This window comes from Chenopodium album, chromosome 7 (genome assembly GCF_948465745.1).
Source record: "Chenopodium album chromosome 7, dcCheAlbu1.1, whole genome shotgun sequence".
NCBI classification, from domain to species: domain Eukaryota; kingdom Viridiplantae; phylum Streptophyta; class Magnoliopsida; order Caryophyllales; family Amaranthaceae; genus Chenopodium; species Chenopodium album.
This window is the reverse complement of record NC_137840.1, coordinates 70297370-70324624: the sequence shown is the minus strand read 5'-3', so window position 1 is coordinate 70324624 and position 27255 is coordinate 70297370. Positions and strand designations below refer to the sequence as shown.

The 27255-nt window shown below is 33.2% G+C and overlaps 3 protein-coding genes and 1 long non-coding RNA gene across 4 annotated transcripts; all 4 read right to left on the bottom strand.

Annotated features, from left to right (window-relative positions):
* Nucleotides 1-1077: 1077 nt before the first annotated feature.
* On the bottom strand, nt 1078-3678 carry LOC145638286 (cytochrome P450 83B1-like). The gene is made up of 3 exons (XM_081689252.1): nt 3032-3678; nt 2274-2586; nt 1078-1854 (listed from the first exon to the last, which is right to left on the bottom strand). The coding sequence occupies exons 1-3, from the start codon at nt 3601-3603 to the stop codon at nt 1228-1230; spliced, it is 1512 nt and encodes a 503-aa protein (XP_081545378.1). The 5' UTR covers nt 3604-3678; the 3' UTR covers nt 1078-1227.
* A 1818-nt stretch (nt 3679-5496) lies between these two features.
* Nucleotides 5497-8561, bottom strand: LOC145638285 (6,7,8-trihydroxycoumarin synthase-like). The gene is made up of 3 exons (XM_081689251.1): nt 7882-8561; nt 7167-7485; nt 5497-6311 (listed from the first exon to the last, which is right to left on the bottom strand). The coding sequence occupies exons 1-3, from the start codon at nt 8460-8462 to the stop codon at nt 5706-5708; spliced, it is 1506 nt and encodes a 501-aa protein (XP_081545377.1). The 5' UTR covers nt 8463-8561; the 3' UTR covers nt 5497-5705.
* Nucleotides 8562-9864: 1303 nt separating this feature from the next.
* Nucleotides 9865-13219, bottom strand: LOC145638284 (uncharacterized). The gene is made up of 3 exons (XR_014114642.1): nt 12882-13219; nt 12521-12560; nt 9865-11884 (listed from the first exon to the last, which is right to left on the bottom strand). It is a non-coding gene; the product is annotated as an uncharacterized LOC145638284 (long non-coding RNA).
* A 3427-nt stretch (nt 13220-16646) lies between these two features.
* LOC145638283 (6,7,8-trihydroxycoumarin synthase-like) lies at nt 16647-21034 on the bottom strand. The gene is made up of 3 exons (XM_081689250.1): nt 20432-21034; nt 19444-19762; nt 16647-17252 (listed from the first exon to the last, which is right to left on the bottom strand). Exons 1-3 carry the CDS (start codon nt 21007-21009, stop codon nt 16647-16649), a joined length of 1503 nt encoding a protein of 500 aa, XP_081545376.1. The 5' UTR covers nt 21010-21034.
* Between the last annotated feature and the right edge of the window lie 6221 nt (nt 21035-27255).

Sequence of the window (27255 nt, the reverse complement as noted above, 5' to 3'; positions counted from 1 at the left end):
AATCTTTTTTTCAATTTTTACATGATTGGTGTATTAGTGATCTAAAACCATTAAGTCTCTCAGGCCACTCCCAACATCACGTGCTTGAGCGCTTGTTGAGTTTGAAATATGGATACGATGACATTACATCTTAAATATCGATACCATGTTAGAGGATCAACTCGATAAATAATTGAGGCCTAAAATCAGTCGTATACTCTTGGAATAAGTAATTATCTCTATCATGAATCACTATCAATATAATGTTAATTAGTCATTAGTGCCAAAATTATTGTGCGCACAAATTCTACCTAATGTCATTTCTTAGTCATATTCGTAGACAATTGGTTAAAGACCTTAGGTTTTTTCTGATTAAGATTGTCCTTTTTCTGTGAAATCGACCCCTAAAGAGGTAAATGATAAAATCAGAAATCCATCAAGAATTTGGCACTTTTTCTGTACACTTTGTTTTATACAATTAAATTTGGAAACGTAACTATAAGATGATTTGATCAAATGAGTTGTCGTTGTAAAAGATTATTGATGAAGTTGAATCAGTTGAATGTGATATGTGAAGGACCACCCATATATATTATCACATGACATATTGATATACGGTGTAAAATAATGGATGAAGTTGGCCTTAGTGATTTTTAGCTATCCTTTATGTCGTTCCCTTAAAAGAGTGGAAGAGATTTTATCTTCAGGTGAAATAATAATTACGCCGCAGTATGAGATTTCGATTATATGAACCCTAGATACATCTCTACAGCACAATTTCAAGAGTTTTTGACATCGGATCCCAAAACTCTTAAAATTAGTTCGATTTCGTGTATTATATAACCTTTTGTTTTAGATAATTTTTTACTTTAATTTTTAGACCTGAAAAGAAAAGAGGTTGGGGCGCTTCCCAAGGACCCCAAGTCACCCCAAGAGACCATTTAGATGGTTGGAATTATTCACTTTACCTTTAAACTGTTAATTTAGCAGGTTACATACACGCCTCCCGTTATTAACTCAAAGTTGCCATAGACCTTTATGCTACCACCTAGTGACTACAACTTGGCTTCGATTCTTAAGCTAATAAACCGGTGACAATTAAAAAAAATAAATGACCAACAAGAATATTGCAATTGATTGCAACATGCTCTTCGATTCTAGAACAATATAAATCCACTTTGGTGCATAAACCAAGTATATGACAATATAAGAGTGTACATAATAGATAATATTTAATTAAGCTTAAGGTTACATTTGGTCCATTAATTTTGTTTTTGCCACAAGACATAATGGAATTTTCTTATGCATAGCAATGCCAGGAATTACATCAGTGTCGATGTCCTCCCTTTCTAAACCAGCAGGCAATTCCCAATCAAAAACATGCAATAAATTGGCAAGTGCAACCTCCATGTTAGCTACACCGAGATGTAAGCCAGGGCATGATCGTCTTCCAGCACCAAAAGGAATTAACTCGAAGTCACACCCAATAAAGTCTATTGAACTTTCCAAAAATCTCTCTGGAACAAAATTTTCGGGGTCCTTCCAAGAGTCTGGATCTCTTCCAATCGCCCATGCATTTACATATACTAATGTTTTGGGTAGAATGTCATACCCTTCGATGGTTGTTCTATGGATCGTTTCGTGTGCTATTAGTAATGGGCTTGCTGGGTGTAGCCTAAATGTTTCCTTCACTACTGCCTTGAAGTATCCAAGATCCTTAAGGTCATCATTATTTATGTAACGACGACCCTTGTTTTGCATAGTATTTCTAAGTTCTTCTTGTACGTTTTTCATTGAATTGGGATGCTTTATTAGCTCGGTCATTGCCCATATTACCATTGCTGCACTTGTATCTGTTGATGCGATAAATATATTCTGAAAAAAAAAGAAACTAACCTTTTGTCAAGAAGACATTTATGTTAATACATAATAATTTTTGAGTGAAACTATGGATTGAATTGAACTGTCTCAGATCATTAATTCATCTTTTAAGTACTCCCTCTGTCTCTAAATTACATTCCTATTTCTCTCTATTATGTGAGGAATTAATGCTAGAAGTAGGAATGTAAGAGACGGAGGGAGTATTGAAAACTTGATTATTACGTACCCTTGAATCACTTGTTGATCAATTATATACGTAGTATTGAAGACTTAACCACTAAACCATGTAACATCTTTATAATTTCTATATTCTTTTAAATTAAAACAAATGAAGATATATAGTGATTAAAATTTTAAAAACAAACCAAAGAAGCTAAAATATTCATAAAGATGAGATTATAGAAAATAATTACCATCAACACTGCTTTGATGTGATCCAAAGTAAGCTCCAAAGAAGGTTGTTGTTGTCTAAGTTGGAGTAGAATGTCGATGATATCCTCTCTCTCAGATTTAAGCTTGTTAGGGTTAATATGGTCATTGATGACTTCTTCATAAAATGCATCCAATTTCTTAAATGTCTTCTCAAGTCTAGAAAATTTTCCGGTTAGCTTATCAAGCCACCCAAAATAAGGCAAAATATCACTATAGAAGAAGGTTATTAACAAGGCTTCAGCTTCATTTAGTAGGCTATGATATTTGCTCCTTGACCCTTCATCATCTTCGTACCTATATATGCAAACCACTTCAACATTGTATTACTAGTTCAATGTATGTATGCACGTGATGCTTGCTTTTTATTTCTAAATTTATATACTCTAAATATCTTAATGACTAGTAAAACTAAGAGCATATTTGGTATTTTATGTGATTACCTGACACAAACATTATCGTGATTGTAAAAGTTATTAAAAGTTTACGTATATAGAAAATACAAAATTAGATAAATCTATAATACCTAACAATAATGTGCTTTTGACTTGTACAAGCATATGTTGGTGAGAAATAATGTCAAAGTTTGACCATGTAATGAAAAAAAAAAAAAAACTATTTAAAAAGAGTGCACAAAACGTACAAAGGGAGTAAAATACCCACTTATTATTTATATGGCTACATTTTTACATGTTACACAAAAGCATGGAAAGAAACGTTATAGTAGAGTACAAAATATTACCTCTTGCCAAAAGCAATCCTGCATATATTTGAACTTGTAAAACTCATTAACAATTCACTCAAATTTATGGGTTTCGAAGCAGTAGAGAGGGAGGAGATCTTATGCATCATCCTTAAGACTTCTTCTTGTCGAATCGGAGCAAAAGACTCCACTCTTTTAGAACTAAGGAGATGAACAACGCTTATCTTCTTTATTTTTTTGAAATATTCATTATATGGAGTAAAAGCAATGTCTAAACCATTATAACTTAGCCTTTTCATACCACCTATGGGTGGTCTACTACAAAAGTTTAGGTCTTGTGTTTGGAGGACCTCCTTTGCTAGCTTGGCTGATTGAACCATAACAACAGGTACGCGTCCAAATCTCAAACTCAAGATCGGGCCATAGATCTTGGCAAGGTTGGCAAAGTAGATGTGAGGGTTCGAGGGGTCGTATTGGTGTAGGTTTCCGATGAAGGGGATCCCCTTAGGTCCAGGGGGAGGATGAAATGACTCATTTTTTCTAGGGTTTTTGCGTAGAAAATATATGATAGTAAGAAAGAGGGTTGCAAGTAAAGGAAAGATCAAAAGCATTTCTTATATTTGAGAGATTTACAAATGCATGTATATGTTTTTTTACTTTATTTGTATAGTTTTCATGTACTGCATTAAGACACATTACATATACAGTACTATATATATAGACTCGCAGATAGATTATAACTAGTTAACTACACGTCTACATTATGTTCATCTAGACAGGTAGATGCGCAGTTATGTACATATTGTTCATTTGTGCGTAGTGATGGGGAACAATATAACCAACAACCAAGTTATGGCGTTTTTAATGCACATATTTAGGGTCTGTTCTCATAGACTGAACTCAGCTGAGTTGAACTGAACTGAACTGAATATTTTATAAGAGAAGGAAATTATGAGCTAAACTGAACTGAACTGAACTAAGCTGAGCTGAACTGAACTGAACTGAACTGAAATGAAAATAAACGTATGAGAACAGAACCTTAATCATTAATGTCATTCATTACTTATTTAGAAGTAATATTAATTACACGCATTTAGAAGATAAGAAATCAAAAAGATTTCAATGAGGATGGTTTTTCTTATAGTTTCTTATAAGTTTGTTAGATTTTATGATTTATTCGTACTACTGGACTAATAAAGATTCCAACTAAAAACAACATAAAGAAACAAAAATAGTTCATATATAATAATCCATAGTTCCATATTGAACCATGAAAGATGTTAATTATATTCGTCGTAGTCCATATTTGATTGAAAGTCGTTTCAAAAGAATTGAGTTGAAACATAGAAGTGTCCCGCAGGGACGATGCAAGGTTGTCCAGACGTATAGGCTGCATCCATTATTAGTTAGTATTATGGCAATGGCGCGGTATGGCCTTATGGCCTGGGGTAGCTTGGTATATTTAGTGTTCTCCAATAGTGGAGGGAAGCATGGGCCAATGTGCTACTCTGCAAGAAGAGTTACACTTAGGTAGTATAATTCTTGTTTGTTATCTTTTTCAGCTTCATTAATGCGTAAGGAGTTACAAAATGAGGTACGTAACTACGTAAGGTAGTTTTCTCCAACTAACTTTGCTCCCATTTACTTTTGGGGGGCGCCCCAGTTTCTCTTCTTGATAAACAAGAAGTGTTTCTCTAGTGGCAAATGTGTAATAAAAACGCCTAGGGAATTGTAAACAAATGGTTTTTAAAGCTGAATAAATGCTGACTGTGACTTCCATTGAAGCAAGTCACGTGGACTACTGAAGAGGACGTTAGACTGTAACGTCAGCGGCGTTCCATTACAGCTTTGTCTTCACCTCACAAGCACCTCCACCTCCACCGACAACAAGCACCTCCACCGACAACAAGCACCTCCACCTCCACCATCACCTCCCTCTTTCGTCTCCACCGACACCATCATCTTCCTCTTTCGTCTACACCGGGGACAACCACCATTATCGGTGGCAAACATAGGCGGCTTCGCCGCCAAAATCAAACGAAAAACCCAATAAGAAAGGGTAAAATTTATGGCATGGTCAACCCCAATGGGTAAGGGTGACCGTCCTCCATTGAAGTTGTCATTGAGCTTGAATTCCTCCATTGAAGCCGTCATCGAGTTCGAATTACTCCTTTTAAACTCAATTTCCTCCATTGAAGCTTACTCCTACTGTTGGCCGTTCTTTTAATTGATCGACACCTCTAATTGGTCTAGATCTCGCTTTCGACGATTTATCGCCGGAGGTGGGAACTAGATTCTGGGTACTTGGTCACGATAGAGGTGAATTGCAAAAGGGGGTAACGTTAGGTTCACTCCGTCAATTAATAATTCCAAATTTACCCTTATGAGAAACGCTTCTTGTTTATCAAGAAGAGAAACTTGGAATTACCCTTACTTTTGAACGGGTTTAAATATATACATATCTATAACCATTAATATAAGTCAAAATTCGTGCTGTTGAGGCCAATTTGCATCTTTTATTTTTTTACTAGCAAAAATACACTATATATATAACACACATTTTTGTCCGGTGATGCTCGAGGACCATATCGTTAATATTGTCCTATGACTTATTTTCATGGTTCAATATTGTACAATAAGTACTTATACAATAATACATAACAGATAAAACCCTAGGTTTATTTTGAACATCAAATTAAGGTTTTATTTGGCCCTAATATTTTTTAGCCACTAGGCATAATGGATTTTTCTTATGCATAGCAATACCAGGAAGAACATCAGTGTCAATGTCCTCTTTCTTAACACCACTAGGCAATTCCCAATCGAACGAGTGCAACAAATTGGCAAGTACGAGCTCCACATTAGCAACACCAAGATGTAAACCAGGACATATTCTTCTTCCAGCCCCAAAAGGAATTAGCTCAAAGTCACATCCTTTGAAATCTATTGTACTTTCTAAAAACCTTTCAGGCATGAATTTTTCAGGATCTATCCAAGACTCGGGATCTCTTCCAATAGCCCACGCATTCACATGTACTAATGTTCCGGGTAGAATATCATACCCTTCAATCTTGGTTTTTTGAATTGTTTCGCGCACAACTAATAATGGCCCTGCAGGGTGTAGCCTAAATGTTTCCTTCATCACTGCTTGAAAGTATTTAAGCTCCTTAAAGTTACATTTGTTGATGCAATTCGTGTTTTGAATAGCATTCCTAAGCTCTTCTTGTACTTTGTTCATTGATTCCGGGTGTTTTATTAACTCCGTCATTGCCCAAACAACCATCACTATACTTGTATCTGCTCCCGCAACAAATATATTCTGTTAACAAAAAGTAACCTTTGTTATGAATTATAAATTTTATTATAAGTTTTGGTTATTATGAGACCACTAATTATAAAGTTATAGTTTATCTTTCCTTCAAATATCAAAGTAATACTCCACACTAGCTTTGACAATCTTTGACATGACAACTTGATTGAAACCGACATGAACACGACTTTACTGAGAGAAGACACGAAGTCAACACGACACGAAATCTAATAATATCTGTTTAGATATATTGGTTAAATAAGAAACTAATCAACTATATATCCTAATTTCTCATATTTGTTGATAGAATTTTGTGAATAACATGACAGAATATGAGACCTAACATGAACATGTCATGATACAACTATTTTCTTACTCTTTAAAAGATTCATCCGGGCCGCAATTCTTTAGTTTTGTCCCTTTAAAATTGCTTTATTGTGAGAAAGTTCATGCCCATAATTAATATTGTCATGAATGATAATAACAAGTGTTTCTGTTAGTATATTTTACCTCATGTTGGCACAATAATTGTACCAATATAAAGTTTACAAATACCAACAATTTTGTTGGTATATTTAGATCTCATATTGGTATAATAATTATACCAACATAAAATCTAAATATACCAACGGAACTTTGTTATTGTCATTGAAGATATGAGCAATTTTTGATTCAAACAACCTCATTTCAGTAACATGGTCCCTACACCTCGTCTTTACTCAGTTTTTTTTGTCCCACCGCACATCAAGTCTTTTACCCTTTTGTCCCACCCAATCAAGATTATACGTAGTATAGCCGCTCAATACAACTTAGAGATAAACAAAAAGATTTGGAGAGATTATACATTTAAATCATCTTACTTACCATTAAAATTGCTTTGATGTGGTCCAAAGTGAGTTGATAAGAGGGATGATGTTCTCTAAGGCGGAGTAGAATGTCAATTATATCCTCCCTCTCAGATTTAGGCTTGTTAGGGGCAAGATGGTCATTTATGATCTCTTCATAAAATGCATCCAGAACCTTAAATATCTTCTCAAGTCTAGAAAACTTTCCACTTAGTTTATCAAGCCACCCAATAGTAGGAAAATAATCACTAAAGAAGAAGCTTGTGAACATGGCTTGTGCTTCATTTAACATGCTATGAAATTTGCTCCTCCTTGATAACCCTTCATCATCTTCGTACCTATGCATGTAAGCCTATGTATTAGGACAAATACGATATCTTTGATTGACATGAATTGATGTTAAATCTATCTACAAAAATACTAAAATAACAACCGCTGACATCATCACTTTTGACCTAGTTTTTAACTTTCAAAAATCAATTTTGATCATCCATTGGTTTTACTCTAAGCATCACCTTAATATTAGGGAAAAAAGAAAGTAACTCACACAATAATATTACCTTGCACATAAAAAGCTAAAGTGAACTATTAAGCTAAATTAAACATTAATTACACCAATCGATGCATGATTTTAATTTATCATGCATTAATCAAGTAAAGAAAGATTCTAGGTATAGCATATCATAACACTAAGATTAAAAAAAAATAGTTTTATGGGATATAGTTGTATGTACCTTTTGCCAAAAGCTATCCTACATATATTCGAAGCTGAAAACCCCATAAGCAGTTCACTTAGATTAACAATTTTGGAAGCAGAAGAAAGAGAGGAGATCTTCTTCATAACCCTTGAGACTTCTTCTTGTCGAATCGGAGCAAACGACTCTACTCTCTTAGAGCTAAGGAGATGAACAATACTTATCTTCCTTATTTCTCTTAGATACTCATTATATGGAGCAAAAGCCATGTCCAATCCATTATAACTTAGCCTTTGCATACCAACCAAGGGTGGTCTACTACAAAAGTTAAGGTCTTGTGTTTGAAGGACCTCTTTGGCAAGTTTGGCTGAATGAACCGCAACAACCGGCACACGTCCGAATCTCAAGCTTATGATCGGACCATATGTCTTAGCAAGCTCGGCAAGGTATACATGAGGTTTTGAGGTGTCGAATTGGTGTAGGTTTCCAATGAAAGGGATTCCTTTAGGTCCAGGAGGAGGATGAAGTAATGGCTCATCATTTTTAGTGTTCTTTGGAAGAAGAAACAAATATAGTATGGTGAGGGAGAAGATTGCTAGTAAGGGAAAGAACAGCAACATCTCTTAATCTCTTATGGTATAGCCGTAAAGGTGTAAAGTATGTAGATAAACAAAATCAAGCTACACCTTTTATTTCTAGACTAGACTAGCGAAAATGGGTAACGGTTCATTTTATTATGTTTATCACTAAGTTGTATTTATCTTCTGTCTCTATTACTGTACGAGAGGTAATATAGTCAAGTGCAGTATTGTTTGATTCATCTCAATTTATATTTTATTAATATTAGTTTTTTTTCATAACTTTTATGTGTATGAAAATGGAGATATCAACGTGCATTGAAGACCTTAAAAAGAAATAAGGACACATGGAGTATATTGGTAGATCCAAAAAGGACCAAATGTCAAGAATGACAAAATTATTGCATGATCATGCAATGGACCAAGTTTATTTTTTTAAAAAAAAAGAACCTAAAAAATTGCTCTCCTTATCTAGTCACATACTGTATAGTGTCTAGAAGGAACATTGTATTGTATCACACGTATCTTTCAAAAATCTATTTTCAATTTCTACAATTTAAACTTCTAAATTAAATAAGTAATCGTCCAAAACAGGCTAACAATTTCTTTATTTTGATTTGGAAATTAAAATGAATATATACTCTCTTTGTCCTAAATATAGTTTTTTGTTTTTTTTTTAAAAAAAAATAGTTTTCATTTGACTTTTCACGTTTTCTAAGACGTGTCTTTAAACTTCTATATCTCTATTTTATACCCGTAAAAATTATAAAAATTTGATATTAATATAATATATAATATGATGAATCTAACAAGATTCCATTTGAATATATAATCTTTTATAAATTAACAGAAATGGGAAATATAAGGTTTGCATTTACAAAAAACACTAGTACAAAACTAACCTCAAGTAACACCCAAAAGGTGTTACATAAAGTGGTAAAAGTGTTATTATAGATAATAGGTAACACTTTATTGGGTGATACTTCCGCCCATGTTACCTAAGGCCTTATGTAACACTTTGGGTATTGTATGGTAACACTTTCAAAAGTGTTACAATAAGCCCTCCTATATAACACTTTTTATATTATTAGTATCATTTTTAAAGTGTTACTTTTTACTTCTTATATAACACTTACTTATCCTTAGTAACATTTTTCAATCATATAGTATCACTTTATCCGACATTATGTATCACTTTTTCGAATAAATGTAACACTTTGTTGATTATTAGGTAACATTTCTCAATCATCTTTTGACATACAGTAGCACTTTATTTGACATTATGTATCACTTTTTACAAACTAATGTAACACTCTATTAATTAATAGGTAACATTTATTATTATTATTATTATTATTATTATTATTATTATTATTATTATTATTATTATTATTATTATTATTGAATATTTACAACTACTATGAATGAGAAATTAACATACAAGTATATGATAAACAACAATTTGGATTGAAATAATTTCATAATTCTTAAAAAAAAAAATCCATACACACCAATTTTAATGTTTGGCTAAACAATATAATAACTCAAACAAAAAGAAAATCAACTTTGATCTTTAGCTTGGAAAAGTGAGGAAAAGAAAAACTTCTGAATTTCAAAAAAAAGTCGGCGATAGCAGTAAACAAGAACAGCAGCAGCATTAACAGAAGCTACCAACAGCAGTATGTAGCAGCAATCAACAGTAGCAGACACCAGTGGCAGCAACCAACAGTAGGACAAGCAGTGGCAGCATACAACAGTAGCAGGAGTCAGCATCAGACAACAGTAGTAGCAAAAAAACAGCAGTAACAGCAAAAAACAGCAGTAGCAGACACCAATGGCAGCAACCAATAGTAGGACAAGCAGTGGCAACATACAGTAGTAGCAGGAGTCAGCACCAGCACCAGACAGCAGTAGCAGCAAAAATACAACATTAACAGCAAAAAACGGCAGTAGTAGTAGCCTGCTCCTATTTTTGCTGGCTGATGCAGTTTGTGGTGTAGTGGTAGGAGAGGCCGTTCCTAGGGAGGTGCACACCCTCTCTGATTTTCTCTTGTCTTCCTCAATTTGCTTTGCTAGCTTGTCAAATCTTCTTATACCTACAAGCATAAACACACACACACAAAAGAGGCGGCAATGCCAAAATACAACTTCTATATATACAAAAGGAATTAGAGAGAGGAGAAAAGTAGAAGAAATGATTATAAAAGCTGGTTAAGATTACTACAATCAGTGGACAAATAAACCACTTAGCAATCATGAACCAGACCATGTTTAGATTTCTAATCAAACATAAGAGAGGTATCTGCCCAAGTAAATTGAAGACATTTAGAGGAACAAATGCTCAATAGTCAGCTTCTAATATATTAACCAAATGGAATACAAACCTAAATTAAATAAAGCAACCTTGTCATCAAACTGCATAAACAAGAACACTTTTAAGAAACTAAGAATTAAATCCCTGCACCAATAAAAGGAAAGGGAAAGCAAAACAACCATAATTCCTACACGTTCTCTACTGAGCATTGATTAAAACTTCACTACCCACATTGTTGAATTGAAACAGTAATATCATCCAAGAATATTAATCAATAAAAAGATCCAAGAATCAAATTGAGATTGACCATGCTAGGAAGGTTTGAGAAATCAAGCGGAATGCAATTACGGATACTTTAGGGGAGGGGGTGATTCAACAATAACCACACAACTTACCTAAAGGTGAAAGATCCTTCGTTGCAGACAAAAAAGAAGGTTAAAGGTATGCAATTATCAATATCAACTACGTTTTAATATAATGATGGATAAGCATATACTTAATTTCCCTGCCACATTGTACTTTCTCATTTGCAATACCAATGGTGGATAATCAGGTTTTATAGTAATTTTTTTTTAAAAAAATGGAAACATATATAAAAAATACAAAAAAAGGAAAGTAAGAATATGTCACGAAATTGGTGGAAGAACAAAAAGATTTCCCAGTCACCATAGCAAACCCAATAATTTCTTTCATAACAAACTAAGCTACAGAAGACGTGTTAGAGTAAGGCCTAGAGATTACATCAGAAAGCTAGCATCTATCACCAATTCATAGATAATTTAGATGGTAACAGAGTAAAACTTGGCTCTACGGCTAGATCCCATACTTCTGCAACAGACTCAATTTGGTGCTCTTGTGGTTCATGAAAATCAATGGTTATTGAACCCACAACACATAATATACAACCAAGTATCTCGAACATATGAAGTCTCTCTCTCGAAATAATATGTGTAAGGGTAGAACTAAAGCAATAACATAAGAAAAACACTTCAGTAAAAAAAAAATCAACATATACCTGAAAATTAAGCCTTCAAGAACACATCGAATCCAACTACTTACTTTATAATGATAGAAACTTGCACCAAGTGGAGTCACCAAAATAGCTGGTGCAAAAGCATAGGATGCAAATTAGCAATTTCCCCAACAACCACTGCAAAAAAGTCATTTACATCACATATCTTGGAAGGCAAGGCCTTGATAAACAAATTACAAATTCAAGTCATTATGTGGGATGCACATGTCACTTGATCATATCTATAAATGTCCATACCTAGACAAAATACAAGTAAGCAATAAAACTACTATGAATTATACTAATTAAGTTAAGACTAATACTATTTAACCAATAAAACTACTAAATAAGACTACTCTAAATTCTACAAGAATAAAACTACTCTGAATTCTACAAGTAAGCAATAAAACTACGAAGTACTAATTAAGATAAGACTATTACTATATAACCAATGTTTTAGTTAATTAGTAGTCTTGATATGCTAACAAGCAGCAACATACAAGCAATGAGTAAAAAAAAAAAAAAAAAAAAAAAGAAAAAAGAAATAATTGTCAATTATATAGTCGGGCACCCGAACAGTTGAGCATAGATATAAAACTCTCATTCCAATTATATACCTCTTTAAATAGACATTTTATACACAATCAAGTTTCAAAATGCATCAACAATAATTGTCACAACCAAGTATTTGCCTAAACCTTCCAATTATCAAGCATATGAGAGTATAGTGCATTGACAATTATATAAACTATTAAATTTAATATTGGTTGATACCTCCTTTGAGCTCTTTGTCAATGCCTTTGCAAAAGTTTGCCTGAAAATACTCTTTGTCAGTATTATAGAAATATAACTCAAAAGTTAATTTACTACTCCCAACAAACTAATTTGACAAAAAAAAAAAAGCAGTCATATTGTGAAACTTCCTTGAGAAAATCGGATACATAATTGTCGAATTTAATTTAATTAACAGAAAAATCAAATTAAGAAGTGACATCAAATAGCTTGATAGAAAAACTCATAGTCTAATGATGACGTATGATTGCAATTAAAATAAAATTGAACCAAACTATGTAAAAAATTCCAGAAATTATAAATATAGTTAAGAAATTCAACAATTGAAGAAGACAAACCAGACCTAGCAATCGTCTCCTCTTTCTATTTTGATCGTCTTTTCTCTAATTGGTGAAGCGTAGAGAAAATTCTTTTGATCTCCCTAAACCAAGCCCAAATTTCACAAATTAGGAAGAATGTTTTCGAAATTAACAACAAATTTTGTTAAGCCCTAGAATACCGAGCTAAAGAAGAGAAAATGTGAGAATTTCATAAATGAAGGCTCGCAAAACCCTAGAATACCAAGCTAGAGAAGTGAGAAAAGGAAAGAGGACAAAGAATTTGTGGGCGGCATTGGTTGCGGCTGCGGCCGTTACTCCGTGAGCCTGCACCTTCAACATCGAGGAGATAGAGAGAGGCTATTTGAGATAGAAGCCGCTATCTCATAAATTCACGATTAAGGGCCTGTTCATATTTACTTATTTTCAGTTCAGTTCAGTTCAGTTCAGTTCAGTTCAGCTCCAATCAGTTCAGTTCAGCTCTAATCAGTTCAGTTCAGTTCAGTTCAGTTTTATGTATTTTAAGTTTTCAGTTCAGTTAAGTTAAGTTCAGTTCAGTTCAGTTCAGTTCAGTTCAGCTCCAATCAGTTCAGTTCAGTTCAGTTCAGCTCCAATCAGTTCAGTTCAGTTCAATTCAGTCCAATTCAGCTCAGTTCAGTAAATATGAACATGCCCTAACTTCCCTTTCCTTTGCTGCCTTTTTTAGAAAATAAAAAGTATTAGAAGTAAATAAAATATTCGGATATTTCACCAAATACTTGTGAGTTATTTTTTTATTCCCCTTATATCCAGAAAATTTTCAAATTTACTATATATCCCTAAGTTTATAAAAAATGTCAGCAATTGCCCAAATGACCAACGGATGTTAACTCCGTTAGTCATTAGGGTTAAGTACGCCACATGGCTGGATCTAATTGGTTATTTTTTAAAATTATTTAACTAAATATTATATATATATATATTTTTTTAAAAAACTAAATTAAAATTTCAAAAAAAAAATCACCTTTAACCCCAACCTGTCACCTTCTAACAGCGAACCCTAAGCCCAGCCACCACCCCACAACCGCCACCCATCAGCCTCCTCACTACACCGATGCCGCCCCTTCCACCAATCCCGCGCTGGTGCTCGCTCCTTCCTCGAACCACCGCATTATTTTCCCTCCTTGCTTTGAATTGCAAAACCCCTCTCCGCCGAACAACCTAAGCCGAAAATCCGGCAACCACCCCCAAAACCCTTTCGTCGACAACCCAATCCCTTCCCCCACACCGCTGCGACCCACCTAAGTCGAAAACCACCATCTTGAAACATTAAACCCCCAAAATCAAAACCCTAGGTTTTAGTTTTTAGGGTTTTTGATTTTGGTAATCGACGTGGTGTTTCATGGGGTTGGAGATGGCAGGGGGAGGGGGATTTGGGTTCACCGGTACTCTTAGCCAAAAACTACCACCCCTAAACATTAAAACCCCAAAATCGAAACCTTACAAATTAAATCTAGGGTTTCGATCTTGGGTTTTTCATTTTGGGGTTCGGCGTGGTGGTTCAAGGGATGGATACGACTGGGGGGAGGTGCGGCTTGGGTTCGCTGGCATGGTGATGGGAATTCGGACACCGACGGTGGGGAGGAGAGGGGTTTTCGAAAAAGACATTAAGGGGCTTTTAAAATTGGGGAGTGGGTGGTTTGTGTCGGGTTTAGGGTGGCGGTGGCTTAGCGGCGTAGGCTCGTTTTTGTCGGGTTTGGGGTGGCGCCGGCGCTAGGGTTTTGACGGAAACCACGCCGGCGGGTGGTGGCTGGGGCTGGGCTGTGGTTATGGTTATGGTAGGTGAGTTATATTTTTTTTATTTGTTTATTTTTTTATAATTAATTAGATTGTTATTTTAAAATTTAAATTATATAAATAATAACTAATCGTAGGTTGCCACGTGGCAAATTTAGCCTTAATGACTAACGGAGTTAACGTCCGTTAGTCATTTGGGCATTTTGTAACATTTTTGTGAAACTTAGGGGTATACGGTGAATTTGAAAAATTTCATGGGTATATGGTGAATAAAAAAAATAGCTCAAGGGCATTTGGTGAAATTTCCGTAAAATATTTGATAAGAAAAAAAAAATGATTGAGCATAGGTGTTACGACCAAGTGTTACCTAATATCAATGTGTTACAATAAAGTGTTACCTAATATTAAAGTGTTATAAATAATGTTACCTAATATCAAAGTGTTACAAAAGTGTTACATAAAAATCAAACAACCATAAAAATTTTAAAGTGTTACCAATAGATGTTACTTAAGCCCAATTTTGTAGTAGTGAAATAGATTCATAAAATCTAAATCTAAATGCATACAAATACGGAATACAACAGAACAAATTTGTCATTTGTGGTTTAAAAAAAAATGCCATTTGTCTTTTCTACTAAAAGACTAAACAGTACTAATATCACATATGACTGTGATATTAGTAAAACCGAATTTTTTTTATTTATTTATTTTTTTAACTATAGTAAAACCCTTATTAAATCATATAATGGGTTAAAGTCAATAAATTGATGCGTGTACTAAACAAATGTCTACAAAATTCAATATAGGTTAGTTAAAAAGTTACCTTGTGAAAAATAGGCTTATTGTTATAGAGATTTCCGTGTCAAAATTTTAGATTAAGTACTAAAATATCTTATCTTAAAGTTTAATATATATTTTAAGTATTAAAGTAATTTGAGTTTCGCAACCTTATATAATTATATTATGGAGTAGCCAATGTGTATAGCTAGGCAAGAGGAGGCTTTTTTGGCCATTAGATCTAGGATCAACTGGTTGAATGAAGGGGATAGAAATACTTCCTTTGTTCAAAACTTGGTTATCTTGATAAGAAGGAGAAATAGAGTCCAAAGTCTCAAAAACTTTGTGGAAAAGGACATTCATGATGTTTCTCTTCACTCACACATTGCTGACTATTTCAGTCAGTTGTTCACTTATCAATCTATCCAACCCCCTAACCTCAATCATGCCCCTCCTTCCATCCATTTCTCCTCTATGCCCGCCCTCTATGAGATCCACAATGTTGTCTTCGTTCTGGGGAAATACAAAGCCTCTTGTCCTGATGGGTTCCACTCATTCTTCTTAAAATTAACCCTAGATACATCTCTACAGTACAATCTCAAGAGTTTATAATTTTTACATATAGGTAATTAAAGGTATAAACGATTGAAGACATGCATATTGGCAAGCGTGAAAAGAGAAGTGTTGCAACTATAAAAAAAAAAAACAAACAGAGGAAGTATGTTCTTTATCTGTATGTGCATTAAATAAAAAACATGCAAGTATATATTTTCTAAAAACCTTCACACACATTTAAATAAACATCAGGCACACACATTCGCCTTCTAAATTATCTATAAGTAAATATAATTAGCTAGCGAGCTTTGGCAAGAGTAGATACATATCGCGCGCTTTCGAAAAGCGGTCCTGCACATGGTGGAGCTTGCACATCTAAACAACAATTCACTCAAATTGACATTGGATCCCAAAACCTTAAAAATTAGTTTGATTTCGTGTATCATATAATCTTTTGTTTTAATTTTTAAATAAATTTTGACTTTAATTTATAGACACGAAAAGAAAAGAGGTTAGAGGGTTCCAAGGACTCCACGACATCCCAGGAGATCATTTAGGTAGTTGGAATCGTTCACTTTACCTTTAAACTGTTAATTTATTAGTCGGTTACATACACGCCTCCAATCCATAATGAATAAAACCCTAAGTTTATTTTGAACATCAAATTAAGGTTTTATTTGGCCCTAATATTTTTTAGCTACTAGGCACAATGGATTTTTCTTATGCACAGCAAAACCAGGAAGAACATCAGTGTCAATGTCTTCTTTCTTAACACCACTAGGCAATTCCCAATCGAACGAGTGCAACAAACTGGCAAGTACGAGCTCTACATTAGCAACACCGAGATGTAAACCAGGACATATTCTTCTTCCAGCCCCGAAAGGAATTAGCTCAAAGTCACATCCTTTGAAATCTATTGTACTTTCTAAAAACCTTTCAGGCATGAACTTTTCGGGATATATCCAAGAGTCAGGATCTCTTCCAATTGCCCACGTGTTCACATGTACCAATGTTCCAGGTAGAACATCATACCCTTCAATCTTGGTTTTTTGAATTGTTTCGTGCACAATTAATAATGGCCCTGGAGGGTGTAGCCTAAATGTTTCCTTTATCACTGCTTGAAAGTATTTAAGCTCCTTAAAGTTACATATGTTGATGTTACTCTTGTTTTGAATAGCATTCCTAAGCTCTTCTTGTACTTTGTTCATTGATTCCGGGTGTTTTATCAACTCTGTCATTGCCCAAACAATCGTCACTACAATTGTATCTGTTCCCGCAACAAATATATTCTGTAAACAAAAAGTAACCTTTGTTATTAATTATAAATTTTATAACAAGTTTTGGTTACTATGAGGGATGACTTTTGAGTGGCCACAATAATATTATGGCCATTGTATCAAATCAAATTACAATTGTTTATTTTGATTGACTAATGTAAATCGTTGATATAGTTTACTTTGTATTTTATTTGTAAAAATATTTTTTAAAAAAATGAATAAAAAAAAGCTACATACCACTTCCTTTTAGTTTCTCCTTTATTTACTACTTTATCCGTTTCTATTTAGTTGACACGTTTAATTTAGACACACATATTAAGGAGATGAGAGAGAGTAAGAGATAATGATAAAGCAAGTGGGGTACACTTAAAAACAAGGTATAAATCTTACCCAAAAATAAAACGTGTCAACTAAAAAAAAAATTTCATAAAAAGAAATTCGTGTCAACTAATAAAAAATGGAGGTAAGTATATTTTATTTCCCTCCGCTTCTCTTCAATCTTCCCTCTTTGTTTTCATTGTTTAGAAGTGGAGACAAATAATTTAATCTTCTACGCAGAAATGTAATGTGAAGTGTTCTTTTGTAAACCAGTTGTCTATTTAAATTATTTGCAGTTAAAGTATAATTAAAGACCAAACTATCTACGGTATCTTTTCAATATTGCCGCATCAAGTACTGTAAATTTGTAATCAAGCAAAAAATTAAATTAAAGCAATCTTGAATTCAAGCAACTCTATTTGAATGGTTGGACTTGGAGCCAATTGTTATAATCAGTATACATGGATCACTAACAAAGATTGAAGAGAAGTTTTAAAGGGGAAAAATATATACGCTCTGAGTAATCAAAGAAGAAACTGAAAAGAAACGGATAAGAACGTGATTTTTTTTTTTGATTTTTTTTTGTCATTTTTTTTTAAATATAAAATAAAAATAAATTATATCAACGGTCCACATTAGTCAATAAAAATGAACCCTCGTGATTTAATTTAATACATTGACCACAATTTTATAGTGGCCATTTGAAAACTGTCCTACTATGAGACCACTTATTATAAAGTTATAGTTTATCTTTCCTTCAAATATCAAAGTAATATTTTCCTAAAAAAAAATATCAAAGTAATACTCCACACTAGTGTTGACAATCTTTGACATGACAATTTGATTGAAACTGACATGAACATGAACATGAACACGAATTTACCGAGAGAAGACACGAAATTTACACGACACGAAATCTAACACTATCTGTTTAGATATATTGGTTAAATAAAAAACTAATCAACTATCCTATTTTCAGTTTTTCACATATCTATTGATAGAATTTTGTGAATACGAGACCTAACATGAACATGTGAACATGTCATGATACAACCTTTAAAAGATTCATCTGGGCTGCAATTCTTTTGTTTTGTCCCTTTAAAATTGCTTTATTTTGAGAAAGTCCATGCCCATAATTACTATTTTCATGAATGACAATAATAAGTGTCTGTTAGTACATTTATACCTCATGTTGGCACAATACTTGTACTAATATAAAGTCTACAAATACCAGCAATCTTATTGGTATATTTAGACCTCATATTGGTATAATAATTATACCTACATGAAATCTAAAAAGGCCAATAGAACGTCATTGAAAACATGAGTAATTATTGATTGAGACAAACTCATTTCGGATGGTCCTTACAAGTTACAACTCCTCTTTAATTTACTCCACTATTTTTTCCTACAAACTCTTAAATAGACCCGGTTCACATTAATCTATCGTGGACCACTTATAGTAGAGTTACTATTGTCGTTTTATTAATTAAAAAAAAGTCACTATGTTAAATAATGGTTGTTATGTTTTTATAGATTAATTTTTTTAATTAAAATTTTAAAATAGCAGTCAATATGAATAATATAGGTCACTAGGTTAAAATTAGGATCATAACGTCATACTTCAAATTTGCAACAATATTAAAAATCACACAAATTTTATTGAATGTTACTATGTTAAAATTAAAGTTACTATATTTAATATAAGGATCACTATGTTTAATACAAAGCCAGTTGCAAACGTGAAGAAATTCGGGTTCACACAAGTTTTTGTGCTTTTTTCCCACCGCATCAAGATTATATGTAGTATAACCGCTCATTACAACTTAGAGATAAACAAAAAGATATGGAGAGATTATATATATATTTAAACCATCATACTTACCATTAAAATTGCTTTGATGTGGTCCAAAGTGAGCTGATAAGAGGGATGATGTTCTTTAAGGCGGAGTAGAATGTCAATTATATCCTCCCTCTCAGATTTTGGCTTGTTAGGGGTAAGATGGTCATTTATGATCTCTTCATAAAATGCATCCATAACCTTAAATATCTTCTCAAGTCTAGAAAACTTTCCACTTAGTTTATCAAGCCACCCAATAGTAGGAAAATAATCACTAAAGAAGAAGCTTGTAAATATGGCTTGTGCTTCATTTAACATGCTATGAAATTTGCTCCTCCTTGATAGTTCTTCATCATCTTCGTACCTATGCATGCAAGCCTATGTATTAGGACAAATACGATATCTTTGATTGACATGAATTGATATTAAATTAATAATTGAAAGATGTACAAGTAGAAATTTTTGGTCTAGTTAGTTTTTAACTTTTAAAAAATAATATTGATCATCAGTAAATTTATTTTAGTGACTAGTACATATGACAAAAATACTATAATAAAACTTTAATTTTAATATATTTTGATTAGAAAAGGCATTCAATTAATAAGTAAAATTCGATTTTATGCAACAAAAATTGATGATTTAATTAGTTGAATTGAGTAAAATTAATGGAAGTAGTCATCATACATGCACTAATCTATATACACATGTTTTTATCTTTAGTAAGTTTACTAGAAAAAGAAAAAGTAATATAAGTGCATCACACGGTCAACTTCACAGTTGATTTTACTCTAAGCTTTGCCTTAATATTAGGGAACATAAGTAAGTCACATAGTATAATCCTTATACTTGCATACCTATTAAAAAGCTGAAGTGAACTATATACTACCTCCGTTTATTTTTAACGGAGGTAATATTAAGTTATATAAACAACATTAATCACACTGATCGCTGTATGCATGAATGAAGTAAAGATTCTAGCTATAATATATCATAACACTAAAATTAAAGATAGCATTATGGGATATTTTTGTACCTCTTTCCAAAAGCAATCCTACATATATTCGAAGCTGAAAACCCCATAAGCAATTCACTAAGATTAACAATTTTGGAAGCAGAAGAAAGAGAGGAGATCTTCTTCATAACCCTTGAGACTTCTTCTTGTCGAATCGAAGCAAACGACTCTACTCTCTTAGAGCTAAGGAGATGAACAATACTTATCTTCCTTATTTCTCTTAGATACTCATTATATGGAGCAAAAGCCATGTCTAATCCATTATAACTTAGCCTTTGCATACTAACCAAGGGTGGTCTACTACAAAAGTTAAGGTCTTGTGTTTGAAGGACCTCTTTGGCTAGTTTGGCTGAATGAACCGCAACAACCGACACACGTCCGAACCTCAAGCTTATGATCGGACCATATGTCTTAGCAAGCTCAGCAAGGTATACATGAGGTTTCGAGGCGTCGAATTGGTGTAGGTTTCCAATGAAAGGGATTCCTTTAGGTCCAGGAGGAGGATGAAGTAATGGCTCATTTTTTGTGTTCTTTGGAAGAAGAAACAAATATATTATGGTGAGGGAGAAGATTGCTAGTAAGGGAAAGAACAGCAGCATTGCTTAATCTCTTTTAATGGTAAAGGTATTAAAAATGTAGATAAACAAAATCAAGATACCCCTTATATTTCTAGACTAGCAAAGATGGATATTTGTTCATTTTAATTTGTTTGTCACTAAGTTGTATCATGTCGGTAGATCCAAAAAGGACCAAATGTCAAAATTGATATAATTATTACATGATCTTGGACCGATGTAAAAAAAAAAAAAGTAAAAAGTTGATGGCCTATCAAGCCACATATTGTATAGTTCTAGAAAAAACGTTGTATTATTGTATAACACGTATTTTTTGAAAATTTTTATTCTTAATTTCTACAATTTTCAACTTCTAAATTAAATAAGTAATCATTTAAATATGGTTATGATTTTCAACTTTCAAATTAAATAAGTTATCATTCAAATATGGCTTATTCATTCTTAATTTCTACATTTTCAACTTCCAAATTAAATAAGTAATCATTTGAATGTGGCGAAAAATTTCTATATTTTTAAATAGGAAAATCTATACAATGCAGATATGCAGTAAAACATTTCATACAAATATGAAAAGCAACAAATTTGCCATTTTTTTTGTTAAGAGAGGCGAAGCCCCTCAAAGAAAAATTTGCATTTGTTAGTCTTCACTTAATTCTAATTCACTAAACCTAATTCTAATACACTAAACTTAATTCTAATACACTAAACATGTCACATATATACCAATATATGGACTGACTAGGACGTCATATGATGCCCAGCTCAATCTTCCTCCAACCAAGCGCGGATAAACTTTATTATTCGTTGCAATCTTATTTTATTTTTTAATATTAGTAAAACACTAAAACTCTTATTATATAACGGGTTAAATTCAATAAATTGGTGCTTGTACTAAGCAAATGTCTACAAAATTTAATATAGGTTAGTTAAAAAGTTACCTTAGCTTGTGATTAGTAGGCTTATTTTATAGGTTTCGGTGTTGTAAAATGTCTTAACAAGTCTTATCTAAAAGTTTAATATTTCTTTTTTTTTTTTGAGAACAAAAGTTTAATATTTCTCTCCACTAAAAGAAGAGCCTAAAATTCACCTTCAATCTTTCATCATGTGCATATAAGTTTAGTGTAGGGGTACTAATATAAATAAAAAGTTTTGATGACAAATAACACGTGATAGAATAATGTAAGAATGTGATCACAATATCCGTCCCCACAAATATTTGTACATACATTTGACAACTACTGGATAACGCTTGATGTGCGGCATGTAAATAATCTGTATATGCCCTACTTGGCTACTTAATATTGAATTGAATTATGCTGGCCCTAGTAAGGATAACGCTCAATCAACTCCACAAAATGGACTCTATGCTTCCTCCTTTTTATAATAATCTCCACGTGACTATTTCCAGTTTTTTTTTTTTTTTTTCCTCCTCCGGTAGATACGTATTACTAGAGCTGTCAATAGTTGACCCTGTAGGGGATTATAGGTACTACGCAGCGGAAATAATCATGAATTATATTCATATAGCACCTAACCAAGGATCTCATGCATAACACATAAAGAGTAAGAATTATACCTTTGAAGCGTGATTCCACTAGCAATCGAGCAAGAACAAGGGAGACAAAGAACCTCAAACATGATTCCTCTACTTGGTCCACAGGCACAGGTTAAGACCTCCACTAATGCTAGTTAGTCGCGATCGAACTCTTCAATCGACCTTCTACGGAGAGGTATGAGCAACGAACTAGTCACGAACCACCACGAACCACCGCGAACACCACCAGGGGTGGTCGGTCGCAAGTCCAAGGGGGGGGGGGGAAGAGGGGTGCCGTGAGAGAGAGAGAGAGATGAGGGAATTGGGATTGGTTACCTTGATTCACAATTCACTGTAAGTTGATTGTGACTCTTGTGTCTGCAATCCTAGGCACAGATCTTATTTATAGATCATATCCATAAATAAGAGTCCATGACCAAACCCAATTCCTAATCCCAATCAAACTACACTAGCCCAATCCTATTCATGATTAGTTAAATACTCATAAGGCCCAATAATGGGCCTCTTACTTGCTTAACCCAATACCTTTGTGTGTGACCTCATATGATCCATTCTAGCGGGCTTTGAGCTATTTTACTAGCCCAAAGATCATCTCTCATAGTCTAGCAACAGATGATGACGCCCCAAGAGAACGAACTTATTATCTCCATAATAGTGATCCTTGATATATCTAGTAATTGCACTTATCGAAGACATAACTCCTTCAATCTCCCACTTGTCTGAGACAAGTGCGCAATATTCAAATTCCTTAAGTCAATGTGTGCCGATTTGATAATATGATTGCATCTCATGTCGTGATCATATTAGTCCACAAATCTTTTCTTGAAAACTGAGTGAGAATTACAAAACAAATGATTACTGTGTAATCCATTTGAGCACGGCCATGCATTTTCTGAATTCTCCCTCTTCAAGGGTCCAAGACACATTCCTAATTAAATAGGTAGACTCAATCCAATCTTGTGGCAACCAAAGCTCTCACTCAATTTCAGAAATAACCGGGAAACACCCTTTATAATCTCCAGTTACGGGCAGACGTTTGAGTGTACCACAGCCATAACATCCATTGAATGAAATCAATGTTCCACTCATGTCAAAGGAATCCACTAATATATCCGGAAGCTCTATACTTGAACTTCAAAGTAGGTCTATAGTTCGATCATGCATCATTCATGCATATCCATGTGATTGACCGAGCTTCACTATGCTCCTATAGCCCATGAAACTACGCTATCCAATCAATCTTACATGCTAGTCCATTATTAGAAATCATTTATGTCCAATTTAATGATTCTGAACTAGGAACTTAAATAATATATGAATTTAGTTCACCTGTGGGGTTCCATTCACCAGGTCATCAACCTGATGAGCCCATCAATTCATAATTATTTTGGACATTTTATTTAATATTGAAAACCATCATTAAATAAGAGAAATAATAAAATTTCTGATTAAACATAATTCTGCAAATGAGTGTATTACATATGTAACTTATTTTTCTCCAAAAATAAATACAACTTCTAATTACATCATTTGCCTCAATCCAATTTCATTAGAATGTTTCTCATGCTTTGGAAATGGAAGGGGTTTAGTAAGTAGAGTTCATGAAACATTCTCATAAACATGAATTTTGCAATTTCTAAATTTTATAATCATTTTCATCTCCATACACTTAGAATTTTCCTTCGTCCTTTCACAAGGAACTTAGAAATTTCTAATTTGTATTCCAACGTAACATTGGATTTCAATTGAAATCTATCATCACTTGTTCTTAAAACATGTGAATCAAATAGACGAGTATAGTCCATGACATGCATGATGCATCCTTTGCAAACTGCATAAGGATCATCACTCAAGACCTTAATTTCATCAACCTTTCTCAAAGTATTGAATCATAAGCAATGTGCCATGTTACATGGGATTGAAACTCCTTTCAATATAACGTTGAACTTTATAAGAATCTTATCAATATAAGTTTCTTAACCAAGCTCAAACATCCATCAAAACCTATCTCTATAGATTTTGAATCCCAAATGTACTCATCTTCTTCTTCAAGATTTACATACAAAATGCATTAGCCATCACTTGACCCTTCAAGAAATGAATAATTGCTCTTTGTACTAGACCAAGAAGACTTCATAGCTCCCACTAAACATCTTGTACACACAAGACCTTTTCTTCATTTTACGAAAACATCAAACGATTTGATTTACTCACAAAATTAAGAACACTAACTCCATGATGCTATGCATCCCTAGGATTATTGGATCTTCAAACTTTTGATTGTATCATATACAAATCTTATTTCATGAACAATTTCAAGAAAGTGTTTTGAAATCCATCTACCAAATCTTATAAGGTAGAAATCACTAAAATATCTTTAATAGATTTTTGCAACATGACTAATATAAAGTTTTCATCGTAGTCATAGTCATACTATGAATTAGTTGAATCCTGTAATAAGTCTTTGCTTTAGTTAGAAAACATTTTTCTTTCTTGTCTGTTTTGCTTATAATGGGTCTCACCCAATTAGGCAAATTATTCAAGTGTCATACACTTGCTTACAGGCTTAGAATCTATTTCAGATTTCCTGGTTTTTAAACCACTTGGAATTATAACTTGTCAAATCATCTTTGTTACTTGCATAATCATCATGTTCCAAAATGAATATTTTAGAACTCTTAATCAATATGAAATCATATTTCTTTGACTAAGTTTTACATATGCTAGTCATCATTATGGGTTTTGATGCAACAATTGAAACTTATACAACAACTTTGTTTAGTTTCATTGAGAAACGACAATTGAGGATATGCACTTGGAATGTACTACCTTCGACACATGGTTATTATTCCCATTACACTTAATGAGACCATGCGTTGTCACTTGTAACATGAGGTGAATCATGCTCATATTGTTGCTTTGATTCGATTACTTCTCAAATTTCTTCAAGATTTTCGAAATCACTTTTCTTGAACTCTTTCAAGGCTCTCGAACTTTTCGAGATTCTTATACTCCCACTTGCCTTTTTAGGAGGCACTTTTAGCATAGGGTGAACCAATCATGGTTTGAACCATGTTTGTTTGTTGCTTTTCTCAAACTCTTTTGAGATTTATACTACTCCCACTTGACCTTTTGGAACAATTTCCATAAGGGCATCTACTTGAGCAACAAACATTTTGTGTTAAGTATGATTTGTGTAGTAGTAACCCGTGCTCTGTGTAGGCATTGATCGTGCATTAAACTCTTTAATACAATATTTATTCCTTGCTTTGTAGAAAGACTTTATGAGAACTCTTCTTATCCATATCATATATGGAGTCTTTGCTACACTTGATTTGACATATATAGTTTGTTTAGTTTTGTAGCTTATCTTAAAAGTATATCCCTTGAACAATGGTTGGAAGATATGTAATTTTCATCCATTATCAAAATATATCTTATATAGATTGATAGCTCCCTTCATAAACACTTCACAAGGTTTTCTTTCGGAGTATGTTGTAAAACGATTTCACAACTCTTGGATGTTCATCAAGGTCTTAGCTTAAATTCTCATTATTACGATCATATCACAATACTTTGAATGTGTTGCCAAGTAAATGTCTTGACTCAAATTTTCACAATACAATCATATTGTAATGCAATTATTATCTTGTCAAGTTGATACTGAACTTCATACTGAACATTTTGAACTTTTCAAAAAATTTCACTCTTATGCTTCAACTAAGCACATGTGATCATATCACAAATGAAGTTTCATTGTCCATCTCTAGCCTTTGAACCTTTGGTTTTCTTACATCGATATGTATTCGACCTTGAGTTCTCATCATCATTTCTCTAAATGGTGACTTTGTCAATACTTTCAAATTAGAATGATATTTACATATATCAATGGATTCATAATCCAATGATATTGAAAGTCCATCCCTTTGGATCTTTCACATGCAATGTTCATTTTTCATTCGAATTAATTGACATTTTAGAGATAATTTATATATATATAAATGGTTTAATTATTTCTATCATATAGAACTTTAAACCTGTTTAGCAATTTCAAAACACATTATGACTCAATGAAGCATAGAATAACATTTATTCCATGTTTTTTGAATCTTCGATGCTTAGTCATTACTAAAATTGAATGGTGTTTTGATAATGGCAAGAATAAATAACATTTATTTAATTTTAGCCAATAACAAGGTTAGGTGAAATATAGGTTCTACTTGTAAAGTTGCAACTTTTGCTTCCAGACTTGTAGATTCTACTAGTGAAGTAACAACATTTGCTTCTAAACTTGTAGATTTATTTCTCCCTTATCCATACTTCTTCATTTAGTTCAACCTCATTCTTAATGAGAGAGAACTAAACAAGACATCATATGTCCAAGAAGTAGCAATGTGCTAAATCAATTTCTATAATATACTTCTTAAATTGGAACACTTCCATTCTTTTACCTTCCAACTATATGAGGTAGTTTCTAATCAATTGGAATTGGTCCATTTAATTTGAAACATTTGTTGTTCATAACAACTTTTAGCATGTAAGTAGTTCTAGGTTTGAGAGGTAGCAACTTGTTTGCATTTCTTGGCCCATAACTTCTTAATGCAATCCTCATATATTCCTAAACCTTTCCCATTTGAGCCACTTAGAACACTTCTCTTAGGTTCAAAATGATGCTTTGCTTAACTACTTTAAGCAAATTTCATGATTTTGCTAAG

Excerpts from the sequence above, each read along its gene's own strand:
- LOC145638285 (XM_081689251.1), bottom strand. The coding sequence starts at position 8,462 with ATGTTGCTGTTCTTTCCCTTACTAGCAATCTTCTCCCTCACCATACTA. Across the intron at positions 7,486-7,881 it reads AGGATAGCTTTTGGCAAAAG|GTACGAAGATGATGAAGGGT; the intron begins GTACATACAACT and ends TTACATGCATAG. Across the intron at positions 6,312-7,166 it reads ACATCAAAGCAATTTTAATG|AATATATTTGTTGCGGGAGC; the intron begins GTAAGTAAGATG and ends TTTTGTTAACAG.
- LOC145638283 (XM_081689250.1), bottom strand. The coding sequence starts at position 21,009 with ATGCTGCTGTTCTTTCCCTTACTAGCAATCTTCTCCCTCACCATAATA. Across the intron at positions 19,763-20,431 it reads AGGATTGCTTTTGGAAAGAG|GTACGAAGATGATGAAGAAC; the intron begins GTACAAAAATAT and ends TTGCATGCATAG. Across the intron at positions 17,253-19,443 it reads ACATCAAAGCAATTTTAATG|AATATATTTGTTGCGGGAAC; the intron begins GTAAGTATGATG and ends TTTTGTTTACAG.
- LOC145638286 (XM_081689252.1), bottom strand. The coding sequence starts at position 3,603 with ATGCTTTTGATCTTTCCTTTACTTGCAACCCTCTTTCTTACTATCATA. Across the intron at positions 2,587-3,031 it reads AGGATTGCTTTTGGCAAGAG|GTACGAAGATGATGAAGGGT; the intron begins GTAATATTTTGT and ends TTGCATATATAG. Across the intron at positions 1,855-2,273 it reads ACATCAAAGCAGTGTTGATG|AATATATTTATCGCATCAAC; the intron begins GTAATTATTTTC and ends TTTTTTTTTCAG.